This window comes from Miscanthus floridulus, chromosome 2 (assembly GCF_019320115.1).
Source record: "Miscanthus floridulus cultivar M001 chromosome 2, ASM1932011v1, whole genome shotgun sequence".
NCBI classification, from domain to species: domain Eukaryota; kingdom Viridiplantae; phylum Streptophyta; class Magnoliopsida; order Poales; family Poaceae; genus Miscanthus; species Miscanthus floridulus.
The window spans coordinates 181,122,579-181,137,275 of NC_089581.1; the positions used below are offsets into that span (position 1 = coordinate 181,122,579).

The 14,697-nt window shown below is 43.6% G+C and overlaps 2 protein-coding genes and 1 long non-coding RNA gene across 9 annotated transcripts; 1 reads left to right on the top strand and 2 right to left on the bottom strand.

The window, feature by feature from the left end:
• The first annotated feature begins 1,345 nt into the window (after positions 1-1,345).
• Positions 1,346-7,320, top strand: LOC136535941 (LIM domain-containing protein HDR3-like). 3 transcript variants are annotated; one of them, XM_066528388.1, is made up of 12 exons: positions 1,346-1,720; positions 3,353-3,492; positions 3,691-3,772; positions 3,857-3,980; positions 4,068-4,188; positions 5,319-5,402; positions 5,511-5,630; positions 5,751-5,963; positions 6,045-6,107; positions 6,313-6,428; positions 6,523-6,581; positions 6,694-7,320. In XM_066528388.1, the coding sequence occupies exons 1-12, from the start codon at positions 1,681-1,683 to the stop codon at positions 7,029-7,031; spliced, it is 1,500 nt and encodes a 499-aa protein (XP_066384485.1). In that variant the 5' UTR covers positions 1,346-1,680; the 3' UTR covers positions 7,032-7,320. The 3 variants fall into 3 exon arrangements, with proteins under 3 accessions (XP_066384485.1, XP_066384487.1, XP_066384484.1); XM_066528390.1 differs by having other exon boundaries at positions 3,872-3,980; XM_066528387.1 differs by lacking the exon at positions 1,346-1,720 and having other exon boundaries at positions 3,337-3,492; positions 3,872-3,980; positions 5,319-5,630.
• Positions 7,321-8,017: 697 nt separating this feature from the next.
• On the bottom strand, positions 8,018-11,389 carry LOC136540882 (uncharacterized). 5 transcript variants are annotated; one of them, XM_066532919.1, is made up of 7 exons: positions 10,898-11,389; positions 10,327-10,503; positions 10,087-10,233; positions 9,259-9,360; positions 9,103-9,173; positions 8,933-8,950; positions 8,018-8,547 (listed from the first exon to the last, which is right to left on the bottom strand). In XM_066532919.1, exons 1-7 carry the CDS (start codon positions 11,123-11,125, stop codon positions 8,424-8,426), a joined length of 867 nt encoding a protein of 288 aa, XP_066389016.1. In that variant the 5' UTR covers positions 11,126-11,389; the 3' UTR covers positions 8,018-8,423. The 5 variants fall into 5 exon arrangements, 3 of the variants coding, with proteins under 3 accessions (XP_066389016.1, XP_066389015.1, XP_066389018.1); XM_066532918.1 differs by having other exon boundaries at positions 8,933-9,000; positions 10,898-11,385; XR_010780035.1 differs by having other exon boundaries at positions 8,410-8,547; positions 8,839-8,950; positions 10,898-11,388.
• An 822-nt stretch (positions 11,390-12,211) lies between these two features.
• Positions 12,212-14,338, bottom strand: LOC136540883 (uncharacterized). The gene is made up of 2 exons (XR_010780036.1): positions 13,933-14,338; positions 12,212-13,231 (listed from the first exon to the last, which is right to left on the bottom strand). It is a non-coding gene; the product is annotated as an uncharacterized lncRNA (long non-coding RNA).
• Between the last annotated feature and the right edge of the window lie 359 nt (positions 14,339-14,697).

A 14,697-nucleotide genomic window follows, 5' to 3' on the forward strand; every position in this document is an offset into this window, starting at 1 on the left:
CTCTTTTTATTTTAAACTATAAGGTGTTTTGCCTTTTTTAATATATAATTTTTATTATGTATTTAAATATATATTCCATCTTGATACATAGTAAAATCAATGTCTAGAAAAGTCAAAAAGTCTTATAATTTGAAATGTATCGAGCATTACTTATTAATTATTAGCAAACATGATCATGTGTTAGAGCATCTCCAAGAGTTTTCTAAATTCCTTTCCTAATCCTTGGTTTTTAGAAAGATGAGAAAAAATCCCTCTCTAACAACTCCTAATCCTCCACTTCGAAAATCCACCCCCGTTGCGCATAACTTTGCGCTGCTCCTCCATCGCGCGAATACGAGTTTCCCGCACGGTGTCAATCTTCGTGTGCCTTCTTTTACCGTGACTGTCTCCTTCGCACGCTCCTCCATCGCCATCTCCTTCATCGCCGACGCATACCAGAGAGATCGCTCCTCCATCGCTTGCCGTCTAGCTCCTCGATTGACGCCACTGCGGAACAATTACCTAGCGTTCTAGGTACATATAACAAAGTGAATGCACACGAACCTCAGACAAAATAAATTTAGGCCGTATGTCGGATCATCAACCAAGTAATCTTGAAACATCCTTTGGTGATATAACGCGTTGAGTTTGCAGCTAACTCTAAAATTCCGCTAGTCATATTCCTACGTTCCAAACACATATTTCTGTAAAATTCTTGTATTTTTCAATCCTCTATTTTACACCTTGGCTCCTTCCCTATTTCTCTGTTTTTTCGTTCCTTCCCTGTTTGTCTGTTTTCTCCCATTCCTCAAACAGGCCCTAATCTCCGCTTCCATGGAATTCGAAGGACGGGAAATCCCGACGGCGAATGTCTCCTGCGAGAAGAACCGTGATTCGCGTGGCGGCCCTGTCATCCCGCGGCTCCTCCTCGCCGGTACGGTCTCAGTTGCTAGGCGAATGGCCGGCGGGTCTTGCTGCCATGGCGTCGATGCCAACGGCGGGTTGGCGGCCACGACGGCACCACCGCTCATTTCCCACTTCCCAGACGCCACCGGGATTAATCTTCTTTGGCAAGCGGATACTGCCTGCGGTCGCAAGCGCCTGGGAGCGAACATTTCCATATCGACCCCCCCATTTCCCGCCGCAGGGCATACAAAAAAACGATCAGAAAAGGGGACAGGAGCTAATGCGAGCATACATTCCCGTTGACACAAGGAATCTCTGCGCTCTCCTATCTCCCTTTCTTTCCAAATATATTCTTCTCCCCGCGCGCTCGCCGCAAATGCGTCATCCATCAACTGGCAACAGCCACGGCGAGGGAATTTGATTATAACGAAAGATCGCTCATCGTTGCTTTTGCGCGTTGCAGGAGGAGGACTGGAGGAGGGGGGGCGAGATGCCGTGCCGCCCGCCCTTGGCTCGCTTCACCTTCAATTCTTTTCTTTCTGTCGCGGCCAGCGCCTTCCCACCACGCCGCTTTATTCTCTAAGAACCCCGTCCTCCCTCTTCTCATCCGTCCATTGCAGCTCTTGCTTCTTCTTCTTCTTCCCCTCACCACCCTTCTGCTCATCGTAGACATCGCGATCGCCGTCGTTGATCTTGCCAAGCTCTTGCTTCCGTTCTTTTTTGGTTCAGTTTGTTCAGTGCTCGCCCTATACGTGTCTGCCCTATATATATGCTGTGTTGGCGCCGGTTGCATAAATGGCCTACTCCTCGCGGTCTTGTGGTCGGTGCAACCACGGTAACAACCTAACTCTCTTTGTTTCTTTCCTAATTTACGGATGTTCTTGTCGCCATCAATACCCTGTCTCTGTTATCCTACTATGTATACTGCTTGTTTTGGCATGTGTAAAATTAAGTTGCCTACCACTCTGTCGTTGTCTGAACAGATTTCTTACCTTCTTGTTTCCTGCCGCTTAATCCGTGTTGACTTAACACTAAATGGGTATCCTGCTTAGGAAAAAGCAAAATGACCTTTCATCTATCTTTCTCGGTTTCTAAAGCGTACTAGAGGATGCCATGTCAAGGAAACATGGTTACTAAGTGTTCAGTTCTTTTTTTTTCTTCTGAAATGAAGGGCCCGAGTACGTGGTTCATCCTTTTCATGATAGAAATTGATTTGCGGCTTGATTAGTGTGTCGACATTCATCCTTTTCATGATAGAAATTGATTTTGTCACTTGATTAGTGTGTAACATCCAATCACTGACTAACCAATTTCATTAGAGACTGCTATCCACTAGACTCCCAATACATCTTTCCCCTTTTCTGAAAGTTCCCACTTGCCTTCGTCACCATTAAATCGATGACGCAACGAGTCAAACATGGAAGGGTCTATTATGGTGGGCTCGTCCTAGAAAAGAGGGTTCTGTCGGATCAACCTGAGCTCATTGATTGATCCTAACAGCAGGCTAGCTCCACCCACTCGCATCACCTGACGAGCATTTCTAACAGTTACTGTCATGCATACATCAATGTTATTCAGAGGGGAGGAAAAATTGGACTGAAACTGACTCTTATAATCCAGGATTAACTGAGCTCTGACAAGATAGCTTCACTGACCCTGACTGCGTGCCCTGTCAATTAGAGTAGAATATAGAAGGAAGACATCACTTTGATTAGCACAGCGTAGAGCGGGGGTCCGGCCATGCTAACCGAAGCAATTTCGTACGGTGTCGTATCCATGTGTTTGTTGCTCTTGTCCAGTGCAGGTACACATACCTGGCCCTTCTAATTTTAGTATTTGATACATTCAGTCATGCTCCAATTAAGGGACTCATCACATAACAGTGAAAAAGGAAAAGGAAAACAAAAACTAATTTGGCTGAGGGTGATGAATTCCTAATGGTGTACAAGCACAGCTGCTGTATAGATTATTGACTGTTACATTGTATAATGACTCCATTTCCACTGCTCCATCCGTTTCAAATTATAAGTCGCTTTCACTTTTTTGGTACATCTGTTTTGCTATATATCTAAATATAATAATATATCTAGATACATAGCAAAATGGATGTAAAAAAACAATTGATGCACAAAAAGTCAGTCAAAGCGATTTATAATTTGGAACAGAGGGGCACATATTATTTGATGAAGGGAGTGCAGTAGAAGTGCAATGGTCTAATGCCCTTCACCACAAAAAAAAAAACGAATTGTTCAAATTTATTTACTCTTGGAGTAGCATAGGAGTACAACAAATTTGCTTATAATAATAAATAAGATATTCATCCTTCCTGCCTACTGTCAACTGATAGGAAAGGTTTGGTGGCAAGTTGCTCTCACTCTCAGCTTTTCGGGTTTAGCCATGTGTGGGATCCTGTATACATTTGGATTGGCCTATCTAATATATCTAATGTTAATGTCGCTGCACACAGAGAGGAGATCCGGTTTCATGAAGTGGCTCTGCAATTTCCTTAAGGGGCCGAAGCCCGGCGAACCGAACCGCCGGCGGCCCCAGGTGACGGCCGGAGAAGAGGAGGACGCGCTATGGCACCAACGACCAGTTAGACCAAAGGTACTACACTGTACTAGTAACTTAGTTCCTCCCTTCTTATACAATTCATCTCTGTCTCCAAACGGCTCTTTGATCTATCCACACAGTGCCGTTTCACATTTTTACATCCAATTCAACTTGCATTTATTGCAGTACCATCTTAAGCTTTTAGCTTCGAACAAGCAGTTGCTAAAGACTATCTTTCTTTGTTGTTTCCAGAATGATCCACCTAGAAATGACAATGAAGAATTGGACCATGCAATTGCAGAGTCTCTTGCAGAGGATGCCAAACCCCGCAAAGGTACATGGATGAATCAATCTATACATTTTATGTCAGCATGGTATAAATTTCTCTAAATTGTTTCATCCTGGCACCCCGTTGCAGCAAATTCCTGCGCAGAGAAAAACCATAAGGGTGACAACAACGACGAAGATCTTGCAAGAGCCATACAGGACAGTCTCAACATGAACCCCTGTGCTCCCTCTCAGGCCCAACCTAGAGGGCACAGGTTAGCCACTCTCACATCACCATTTCATCATACACCTCGTCTCTATTGCACCAAAACAGCTCAATGCTGTCAATGTCGATGCTGCAGGGTATGCGGAGGCTGCGAGCATGAGATAGGACATGGCCATTACTTGAGCTGCATGGGAATTTACTGGCACCCTCAGTGCTTCCGCTGCATCTCCTGCGGTCACCCTATCCGTGAGACCGAGGTAAGCTACTCCCTCCATTTTAAATTATAAGACATTTTGACTTTTCTAGATACATTGACATAATATAATCTAAGTTTTAGAATTCTAGGGCATAGCCCGTGTCTTAGGCATTAACCAAGACAAACATCATCCTTTACAGCGTTCAGGTTGAACACACCTTTCCAAACAGTTCAACAACTCGCACCCTGTTCGCTTGATCGTTTCTGTGGCTTATAAGCCGGCTGATACTGTTTTGTTGTGAGATAAAAATACTGTATCATGGCTGATACGATCAAGTGAACAGCCCGCTGAACACAAAAAACATCAAAACTACCAACTAAAAGCTCCAAACCAGCTGAAGAACCGTCAACCACCAAACTAAACCAAGGCTTTCTGCTAGCATGGGCATCAGTCACCAACTTTGTTGGACAGTCTGTTCTTCAACTCCTTTGGGATTTCTCTGGTCTTCCAATTCAGAGCTTCCTGAAACATCAGCTTATCCCACCTATCCTCCACTTGATCTAGCCAGTCAGTCTTGCTGGTCTTGTTGCCAAACATTTTAGCTCCTCCAACTTCACAGAAAATTCCAGCTTCTTCATTTGTGGACAAAGTAAACCCCATTCTTGTAACATAATTGCTAGATTCATGAGAATAGACCTCATGAGTCATGTCTTTCCAAGCTATTCCCTGAAAACAAAGCTTATTTCTCAGTTTTCAAAGCCCCCATAGGGCTGCAGCACAGAACATGTTGCACACAAGAATTTATTGTTACTAAGCCACAGCTAACCAATAGACAGAAAATCCATACCAAGCCTTCTATCAAAAAGTTCAGAAATATATGCCCAAAGTTGTTGAGCTAATAACTGTTGTAACACTCCTTTAAATTATTTATAAAATCATAACTGTGGGGATCCCCCCCCCCCCCCCCACACACACACAGTATTTTGCGTCAAAAAAAAAGTTGTTGAGCTAATACCTAGAAAATGTATCTAGAAAAGCCAAAACGTCTTATAATTTGGAATAGAAGGAGTATCTTGCATTTCTTTCATTGTGGAAGTGTGTTTCAGTGTCATCAGGGATGATCGTATCCATTATTGTTTCTTCCTGGTTATCAGAGATGATATCCATTATTATTTCTTCCTGTTTTCCAGTTCACCTTGCTGGGTACAGATCCATACCACAAGTTGTGCTACAAGGAGCTGCATCATCCAAAATGTGACGTCTGCCTTCAGTTTGTAAGGCTGAACCTGAATGATCTGCACTGCAGACTGATAAACTGCATGTGCATTAGTATTTCTACAGTTTGTCAGTGCAAGAAACTCATTCTTTTTGTGTTTCTGCAGATCCCAACGAACAGGAGTGGCTTGATAGAGTACCGAGCCCATCCATTCTGGGGCCAGAACTATTGCCCTTTGCATGAGCATGACAGGACGCCACGTTGCTGCAGCTGTGAGAAAATGGAGGTACAAATACTAGAGAAAAGTGGTCGCAGTCTGATTACTTGTTTTCAAACTAGGCTATCCATTACCTGATTATATTCAAAGGCATTTTTCACCATAATTTTTTCGGTTGTAATTCTGCAGCCAAGGAACACAAAGTATATGTCATTGGGAGACGGCCGCAACCTGTGCATGGAATGCCTGGGATCTGCAGTCATGGACACCGGTGAATGCCAGCCCCTGTACCATTCTATCAGAGACTACTACGAGGGGATGAACATGAAACTGGACCAGCAGATACCCATGCTCTTGGTTGAACGGCAAGCGCTTAACGAAGCCATGGAAGGAGAGAGTAGAGTGAGTATTTCTTCTGGCTTTTTTCCTGCAAAATGTGCGGCCTTCGGAAACACTAACGTTCATCACATCTGCATTATCCAGGGCCCACACCACATGCCTGAAACAAGGGGCCTATGTCTGTCGGAGGAGCAGACTGTGAGCAGTGTAAGTTCAACTCAAACTTTGACGGTTGCTAGGATGGTTAACCACAATGTGGCTATACAATAATCCTAATAAGATAGTCTTATCTGGTTATCTCATTGTGATGAACTGAAAAGAAGCTCTTAAGTTCAGACTGCTCGTTTCGATTAGCATGGCAGTCGAAGAAACCGACAGATTCTGCCCTTTTGACTGTGCATTATTCCTGCAGATACTTAGGAGGCCCAGAATTGGTGGAAACCGATTACTAGACATGAGAACTCAGCCACAAAAGCTGACTAGGAGATGTGAAGTTACTGCAATACTTGTCTTGTATGGCCTCCCCAGGTCAGGCAATTTACGCCTGATTCAGATACTGCGGTTCTTTCACATTCTATGGCTAGTGCGTCATGACGTCATCTGTGTCACAACGCTATTGCAGGCTACTAACAGGCTCCATCCTCGCCCATGAGCTGATGCACGGGTGGTTGCGCCTCAAAGGTACATGGATGAACAAATTTACTCAACTGAACATTCATAGCTCCATTTTTTCTTCTTTATGAAATTGATTGAAAAAATATTTTCAAAAGCTCTACTGAATCGTACTTTTCAGGTTACCGAAACCTAAACGCGGAGGTTGAAGAAGGTATATGCCAGGTCATGTCTTACCTGTGGCTGGAATCAGAGATTCTTCCGTCATCCTCAAGGCACGCGCAGCCTTCATCATCTTATGCCTCGTCCTCCTCTTCGTCTTATCCACTAACATCGTCCAAGAAAGGGAGAATATCTCATACTGAGAAGAAGCTGGGCGAGTTCTTCATGCACCAGATTGCCAATGACACATCAACGGCCTATGGTGACGGTTTCAGAACTGCGTATGCTGCCGTCAACAAGTATGGCCTTCGCCAAACACTGAACCATATACGCCTAACAGGAGGCTTCCCTGTATAATAAGAGAGGGGAAAAAAAAGACAATGTCCATGCCGGACGCAACACAAAGATCATATGGATATCAAAGGTTACAGACATATTGAGATGAAGTTGGCTATGGAAGCATAGTGATTCAGTTTCGGTGACCTTGAGTTTTCAAAGAGGTCCTGTCGGAGTAAATCAGAAAAGGAGCTGTATTTGCTCGAATTAATAGGAATTGGCGATGCCCAAGTGTAATAAGATCGCCCAAAAGCACTGATGTAATGCACTGTCACTCACACTAATATAATGATGAAGTGTATACTCATGCGTGTGCAGGTTTAATTGTTTATTCTTTTTTTTTTAAACCTTAATTGTTTATTCTTGATTGCATGTAACGTAAGCAAGAGCTAAGCAGCAAGAAAATACCGTGAGCAGAACTACAACCTGACTAGAAGCACCCAGCAATACCGTGAGCAGAACTACAACCTGACTAGAAGCACCCAGCATACGAATACCCCTAACAACAAATGAGGTAAAGACAAATCATTCCCTTAATAAATAAACAGTGGGGCTGAGCTAACATTACCAATAATACCGCATACACCAAAGGAATGCAAGTTTTGCCTTCTCTTGGGTCATTGGATCAATCCTGAACTCATCAAAATAAACAATTTGGATTCCAAAGCAAGAAAAAAGGAAACGAAAGGAATGCAAGTTTTGCCCTTTTTGGGTCATTGGATCAATCCCGAACTCACCAAAACAATCAATCTGGATTCCAAAGCAAGAAAAAAAAAGTGAACAAAACGAAGTGGCCCAGTACTAGCCAATGGGTTCCCATTCACAAAAATGATGGGCAAACATTTGCAACGAAAATCTTGTTAACATCAAAGTTCCCAAACTGATTTACAAGAAACAGATCCATGGTCAATATCAGGATAAACATATATCAAGGCTATTCACAGTTCTCTTGCCACCATTAATCAACCTTGCTATAACATTGGTGAAATTGGAGACCATATCTCACAGGTATGAAGATCATCAGGCTTGACAACAGCTTCATGTACCATTACAATGTGAAAGTTGTGAAGATACACAAAATGATGGTGAGGTGAAAAGAAACTCTTTTTGGAAGACCTATGGCATCTTTCATGGTGCACTACATAAAGATCTGTAACCATATAACACAAACTGCAAAACTTAGCACATCCTAAACCCTAACACTACATGCTCATATTTCTCCCACTCTAATCAGCCTCAAATGTTATTCTGACACCATATATCAAAATTGCGGAGCATGACAGAACCGCATAGATCTAATCATCAGATTCCAGTCCTGTGAGGATGGCCTTAAGCATCTCATATGTCATAAATACGATGCCAACACCAGGAACCACTTTGCAGTACTCAGGCAAGATTCCTCTATACAGGCCTCTAAAACCCTCCGTGCGAACAATATGTCCGAAGGTTCCAAAAAGTCCTGTCTTGTAGACACGAGCCCTCCCGGCTGCTCCTTCCAATTGCATGCGACGTCTCACAAGATCCAATGGGAATGTAACTGGAAAAACATGAACACCAAATAATCATTGTGTGCTTAACTAAATTTACAAACTTTAGCAGGCCATTAGTAATTAAAAGGCAGCATTTATTAAAAGGCAGCATTAACTAAATTTACAACCTTCAAAAAAGAAGCGTGTTACAGTGAAAAAAAAACTGACTGATTAAAAGGCAGCATTCATGAAATTCAATGTAAGGGGGAAAAGATACCAAGTAACCCAATTAAAATGAAAAGGCTGTGAAAGTGGAAGATTTAATAGGCACACAAATCATTTACTAAACAACTCCTTACAAAGTAATGAGGAATTTTCTAGTCAAACGAAGGGGGTTCTCGTTCACACTTTTCTATTGAACAGTAACAACAATCCAGGTCCTCAATCACTCACAAGTTGACGATGCAATTCCTGAAAGACTTCCACAAGCCAAACTGATTAGGACAGGGGAATCACATGGCCTGATTGGAAGATCAAATGTCAATACAAGTAAAACTATTACAAAGCACAAGGATAAGACTTTGATACCATATGTCCATATGTAACATGAAATTCAAAATTACCTCTCTACTTGCCAATGGGAACGTAAAGTTTCATACACAGAGAAGCTTACTGCAATGCTGGGGCCCACTCCCTGAGATTTATAGAATCATCAGAGAATGTAAGTACGTAACAAAATGAATGATGCAAATAAGCAGGAAAAAAGGAAATTCTCATACCAGTAAAGTGGCACCAAGACCCTTGTACAATCCCCTGACACCCTCATCTCTACAGATTGCATAAAGAGCATGAGATATGCCCCTGTAGTAGGCAGTATTTGTCTACAACCATTCAGTGGGGAAAAATATCAGTCATCGGTGCTGCAAAACCTAGCTTAACAATGCGAAACTTTGTTAAATTGTTAGTTTAGTCTAGTTCAAATGCTTAAAGCATGCTCAATAAAAACATCCCCAATGTCTTCTAGGTGCTTAAGCAATGCAAAAGGTGGTTTGACGGGAATGCAGGTTGGTATGGACAGATATGTTGTTCAGTCTAGTTGTAACCAACTTCTGTCCATGTTTGACATTTTTCTACCAAATTTTGGCCACCAAATTCATAGACCAGGATTTAGCCAATCCAAAATGAACTAAGTTATCAAATTAGAAGACTACCAATCCAAATTTTGGCACGAACAAATGGGGGCCAAAATTATTCAAAGTAACCAGATTTTGGTTTGGCTAACTTGGGCACATATGGGCACCAAACCAAACACACCCTGATTGAATTGCAAGCACCTATTTGCCCACACCAAACAGTGATAAGTATATGGCTAAATCATAAAACTCAAACTATTCTTTTTTTTGGGGGTAGGCAAAAACTTACAGGAAAAAGCACAGGCTGTAACTTCACTCCAGTTAAAACGGTGACTATAACCTTCTACAAGGAAATTAACTCGTGTACCGACATATCAAGTGAATGACAATCTTACCAATCAAATTTATTTTACACCTAAACATTTTAGAATAGTTTTTACAGAACTTTATCCAGCACTGGTAACAGTATCTTACCTGAGCAGCAAGACGTGTTCGCACCAGGTCCAGTGGATACGTCATCGAAGCTGCAGTGATTCCTGATAAACCACCACCTAGCAATCTAACACCAACGTCTGCACCGAATCCACCATTCTTCTCAAGACCCGGTAGCATCTGAAGCAACTGCACATCCGAAATAATAAAGCTAAATTACTCCCATACCATCAGTGGGAGAGATGACCATTCAGAATTTTATCCAAAAAGCCCTGCACTTACATTCTTGTATCTCTCATAGGCATAGAAACTAATTGAAGAGTAAGGCAATCGGTGGGCAATGGTAACAAGGTTCCCTTTCCAGAAAGCCCGAAAACCTTCTTCATAGACAATGCGGGATGCTTCACGCCATATGCTAGTATTGCGCATTGTAGCCACATCTGAGTGCATTCCTTGTACCTGCACGCACAATTCATAAATTTCACTAAAGCCACACAATCATATTGCGAAAGAGTAGAACAATAAGACTAATCCACACTATAAAGGATTTCTCTGGCAAAATCAGCAAAGCAACTATGTGATCACCATTCCTTTGAACAGCTAACCAAGTTGTCTGTTGCCAAAGCAAAATGCAATAATACATTATGGTTACTAGTTCTCGCGAATTCTAGTAGGATTGCAGCCAATTCATTCAAAAACAGATGCGACGTACTCCGTGGCTTAGTTATAAAGACCCGAGGAAATATTAGCCGACTCTGCTATTTACACACGAGGTCGCACTCTGAGCATTTGAGCAGCCTAGCGAGCAGAACTGCAGAAGCAAGACCGCCCTCCCTTGGGAGTCCAGACGCACCTGGAAGAGGATGGTAAGGCGTGCGAGCGGGGCGGTGCAGGTCTTGCTGACTGCGCCGGCGACGCCGCCGGCGAAGAGGAGGGGCACAGTCCCGAGCTGCGGCTGGTGGTGCTGCAGCTGCGCCTGCGCCTGCTGTTGCTGCGTCGTGTACCTCCGCGCGGCGGCCGCGGCGGCGCCGCTACCGTCCATCGTGGCGGCGGCCATCCCCACCCTCGCCTCCGTCTGCATCCGCCTCCCCCCTCTCGTCGTGCCGCCACTCCAACCGCCTCTAGGGCCTGGGCCCTAGAGCCTAGCGGAAGCGAACAGGCGCAGATCAGCGAGCGGGACGAATGCGTGAGGAGCACGCGGGCATTAAACCCTAGCAGAGTTGGGAGCAGATTCGGAGTGCACAGATGGGCAGAGAGGGCTTAGGGTTTGGGGGAATTTTCTATTTTTTCATGCGCCGGAGGTCGGCGGCCGCGAATAAAGACACGGCATGGATGGGTCGGGTAAAAGCCATGGCCAAAATGAGAAACTGACTTGGAAAGAAAGAGACGCTTCCAGCAAGCTTTCCTCACATCGAATCAGCATCTTGTCTTCATTTCATTTTCAAAAAATCTTAAATACATACCCCTACTACTAAGTGGTTGGCTTTATTTCATTTTCAAAAATCTTAAATAAATACTCATAGTGATTGGTTCTGTTTTTTTTTTCATAAGAGAAGCTTTAGTAATTTCAAAATTATTAACACCAAATTAATATAAAGTTTCGGCGAGCACGAACAAAATTCAGACAAGAAATTAATAGAAAGTCCTTAAAATACTGTTGACCTACATAACTAAATGCGTTCTTCTAAAATAAAAAATTCAGACACTAATAATATTTAGAATGAATTTAGTTTAGGGACGAGACACCTTATTTCGTCTTGGTGTTCGCCCTAATGTTTGGTTAGAAAACGTACAAAGAAGGTCATCTTTAGAGAGAATATTCTCTCAATATGCCAGAAGAAGCTTGTAACGGGAAAAAAACGAGAGCATGAAATTGGACGAGGGAGATGAGTCGAGTGCAAGCGCGCGAGGAAGTCAGTCTTGCAGGCGTCGGCCGCCAGCAGCGGGTCTGCCTTGAGGGCACATCGGCCTCGAAGTCGAAGGCACCAGCGCGATGAGCCTTGGCCGTGGCGGCCGCGAGCAGCGGCCTCGAAAGCACCAGCCAGCAGGAGCAAAACGCCAAAACCACCCGCGGCATACATAATAGGACGGGAGCGCGCGCTCCACTGCGCCCGCTCCAGTCCAAGCCGAAACTAAACACCATAGAATTTAGTAGTAGATCAACATATAAGAGTAAATATAAGGTTGAATCCAATAAAAAAACTAGAAACCCACGGCGTGGCCACCCATACATGTCAAAGAAATGCAAAAATGCAAATAGAACTAAAAAACAATGTATTCGTCTATAAACAATACACGTCCTATTGAGACATCTAAACATACATGTTAACTCGGTTCATGAAAATAATAACTACAAAGGATCATCTTAAAAAAAGCATAGGACGTCCTTAGTAGTATATTCTCTATTATCCATGTCCATTAGCAGTAATCTCCTCTATGTCCATTGTCCATCCTGTAAGGCTGTAAGTAGGCACCGACTCGTAGTTGACTTGCCGGAAAATTCCAAAAGACAAAAAAGGTGAATACAGTACAGGTAAATAATAGGCATATGGTTACTGAAATAGACATGCTGTTGATGTTACACGCTGCAAAAGCAATAAAATCATATTTGATCAGATAAACCTGAAAGGGGGGATTATACAAAAGCAAAGGCAAGCAGAATAAGGACAATAACTAATACTAACGAAACATGAACGCCTTGACCTAAATTCTTATGATATAGAAAAATCGAGGCAACTGAGAATGGGAATGTTCTTGGATTGACAGTTGCTTCCTTTTGGTTGACCAAACGAAGCACAGGCAAATATGCACACATAAATCAGAATGGGTGGTCTCCATATTCTGGCTGCCAATGGTCAGCCAATCTAGGTCCTATATGAACCTTCACTTGGTGATGAACGTATGTACATAGAAAGTAGCCTAAATCCTAACTCTGAACTGGAGGGAATATAACTTGGTTCAGCATATTTGATACTACAAAAGAAATGTCCTATCAAAAGCAATACGATCTGAGTAAGATTATATCCCCAAAGACCAAAGAAAGGAACCGCGAATCTTTGCGGTGAGAATTTTCTAGTAAGCCACCACCCACTCTTGATCGATATAGAGGCAAGGCGTTCCCTTTGCCACCGCCCGCACGGTGACGAGTTCCATTTTTATCTCCATGGTCAGATGATTTTCTTGGAATCTGAAAGTATAAATAAGTAAGATGAAGGAAGACAACCTGCGTCAGAAATTGTGTCAAACAATACTTGCATAAAAAGGTGGCAGAAGCAGCAAAGTAAGACACACAAAATTGCTAATTCACCTTTACTACCAAATCTCTATGTCTCAGAGTAGACCAATGTTGCAGATCACTATAAGACATGAATCTGTATAGCGGAGCCCCAACAAAATAGCATGATAGTTTAAAAGAACAACCTGAAATGTCACTTTCCTTTGTCCCTTGGTGATAGCTAAGATCATATTTATTTCGGACTAAGCACGTGAATCCACTCAGACTCGATGGAACAACAATTTTGAACTGAAAAATGAAACTATTTGCCCCCAAAACATACCACACGATGACCTGACCTGGTGTTCCAGCGGTATAATGCTCATGTGCATTCCATCGAACAGGTTGCAGGCAAGTATTGGGCGTTTCATCATGTAGCCATACCCGCACCCAACCAGCGCGGTGGGACGCATGAGAAGCAGCAGGTCCATATCGGATCAGAGGGCTGCGCTTCAAATAGTGACTGCATTGCGCGCAGTTCACTCGCAACAGCTCATTCTCTCATTCTCACAGACGCAGAGAACAGCAGCAAGGATTGGGAGATTGGAAACTGATAGAGAGGACAACCAAATTGATCTCGCATCATAGGCTCAACAAATAGTGGATGAACGCACCAGATCCTGACGACTCTGATGAAGGGGAAGGCAGTCAGCGCGTCAGCTCAAAACTGTTACCACGTCTCCATTATGGATCTGTGCACGCAGCCGCCAGCAAATCCGCCCGCCGCATCTGCCGGTGCTGCCGCCGGGGAAGAGGACTCCATGGCGGCATGACCACGTCTGCATACTCGATCCCCGCACGCAGCCGCCAAGGCCAGTCGCTGCATGCGACTGCATCAGGAAGGAAGGGGACGACGTTCCCAACGGGAGAGAGCGACGGAGGCGGGTGGCGCCTGCGCGGATCCAGGGCGAGGCGACGGAGGGAGCGAGGAAGAGGTGACCGGGGGATTTTATTATTATTATTTTTAACATTTTTTTAAACTAATTTTAAATCTAACGTTTTTTAACTAACCCTTTTGGAGTTGGTCGATCTGTTCATGGCGGACTGGTGGTCCCAGCGGCCAGGCGACAGACAGATTTGAGTGCGGGAGATATATGCACGAAGCGGTAGAACCGGATAGGGATCCCAACCGGATAAGCCGGTACTCATTGACCAAAGTAACTGCTGGTCGACGGTAAAAATTGGCAGATGTCAAAACGGCATTCGCCGACGCCACGCGGGTGGCCTCAGTGAAGCGCGTTTTATTCACGGTTGAAGATCATCTAATCTAATCTAATTCCTTGTTTTGCAATCTGCTGGACTTACATTTTTGCAAAACACCAAATAGGAAAAAAATATTTAAAAATCCTGGGGTTTTTTTTAGGGATTTAAAAAATCCT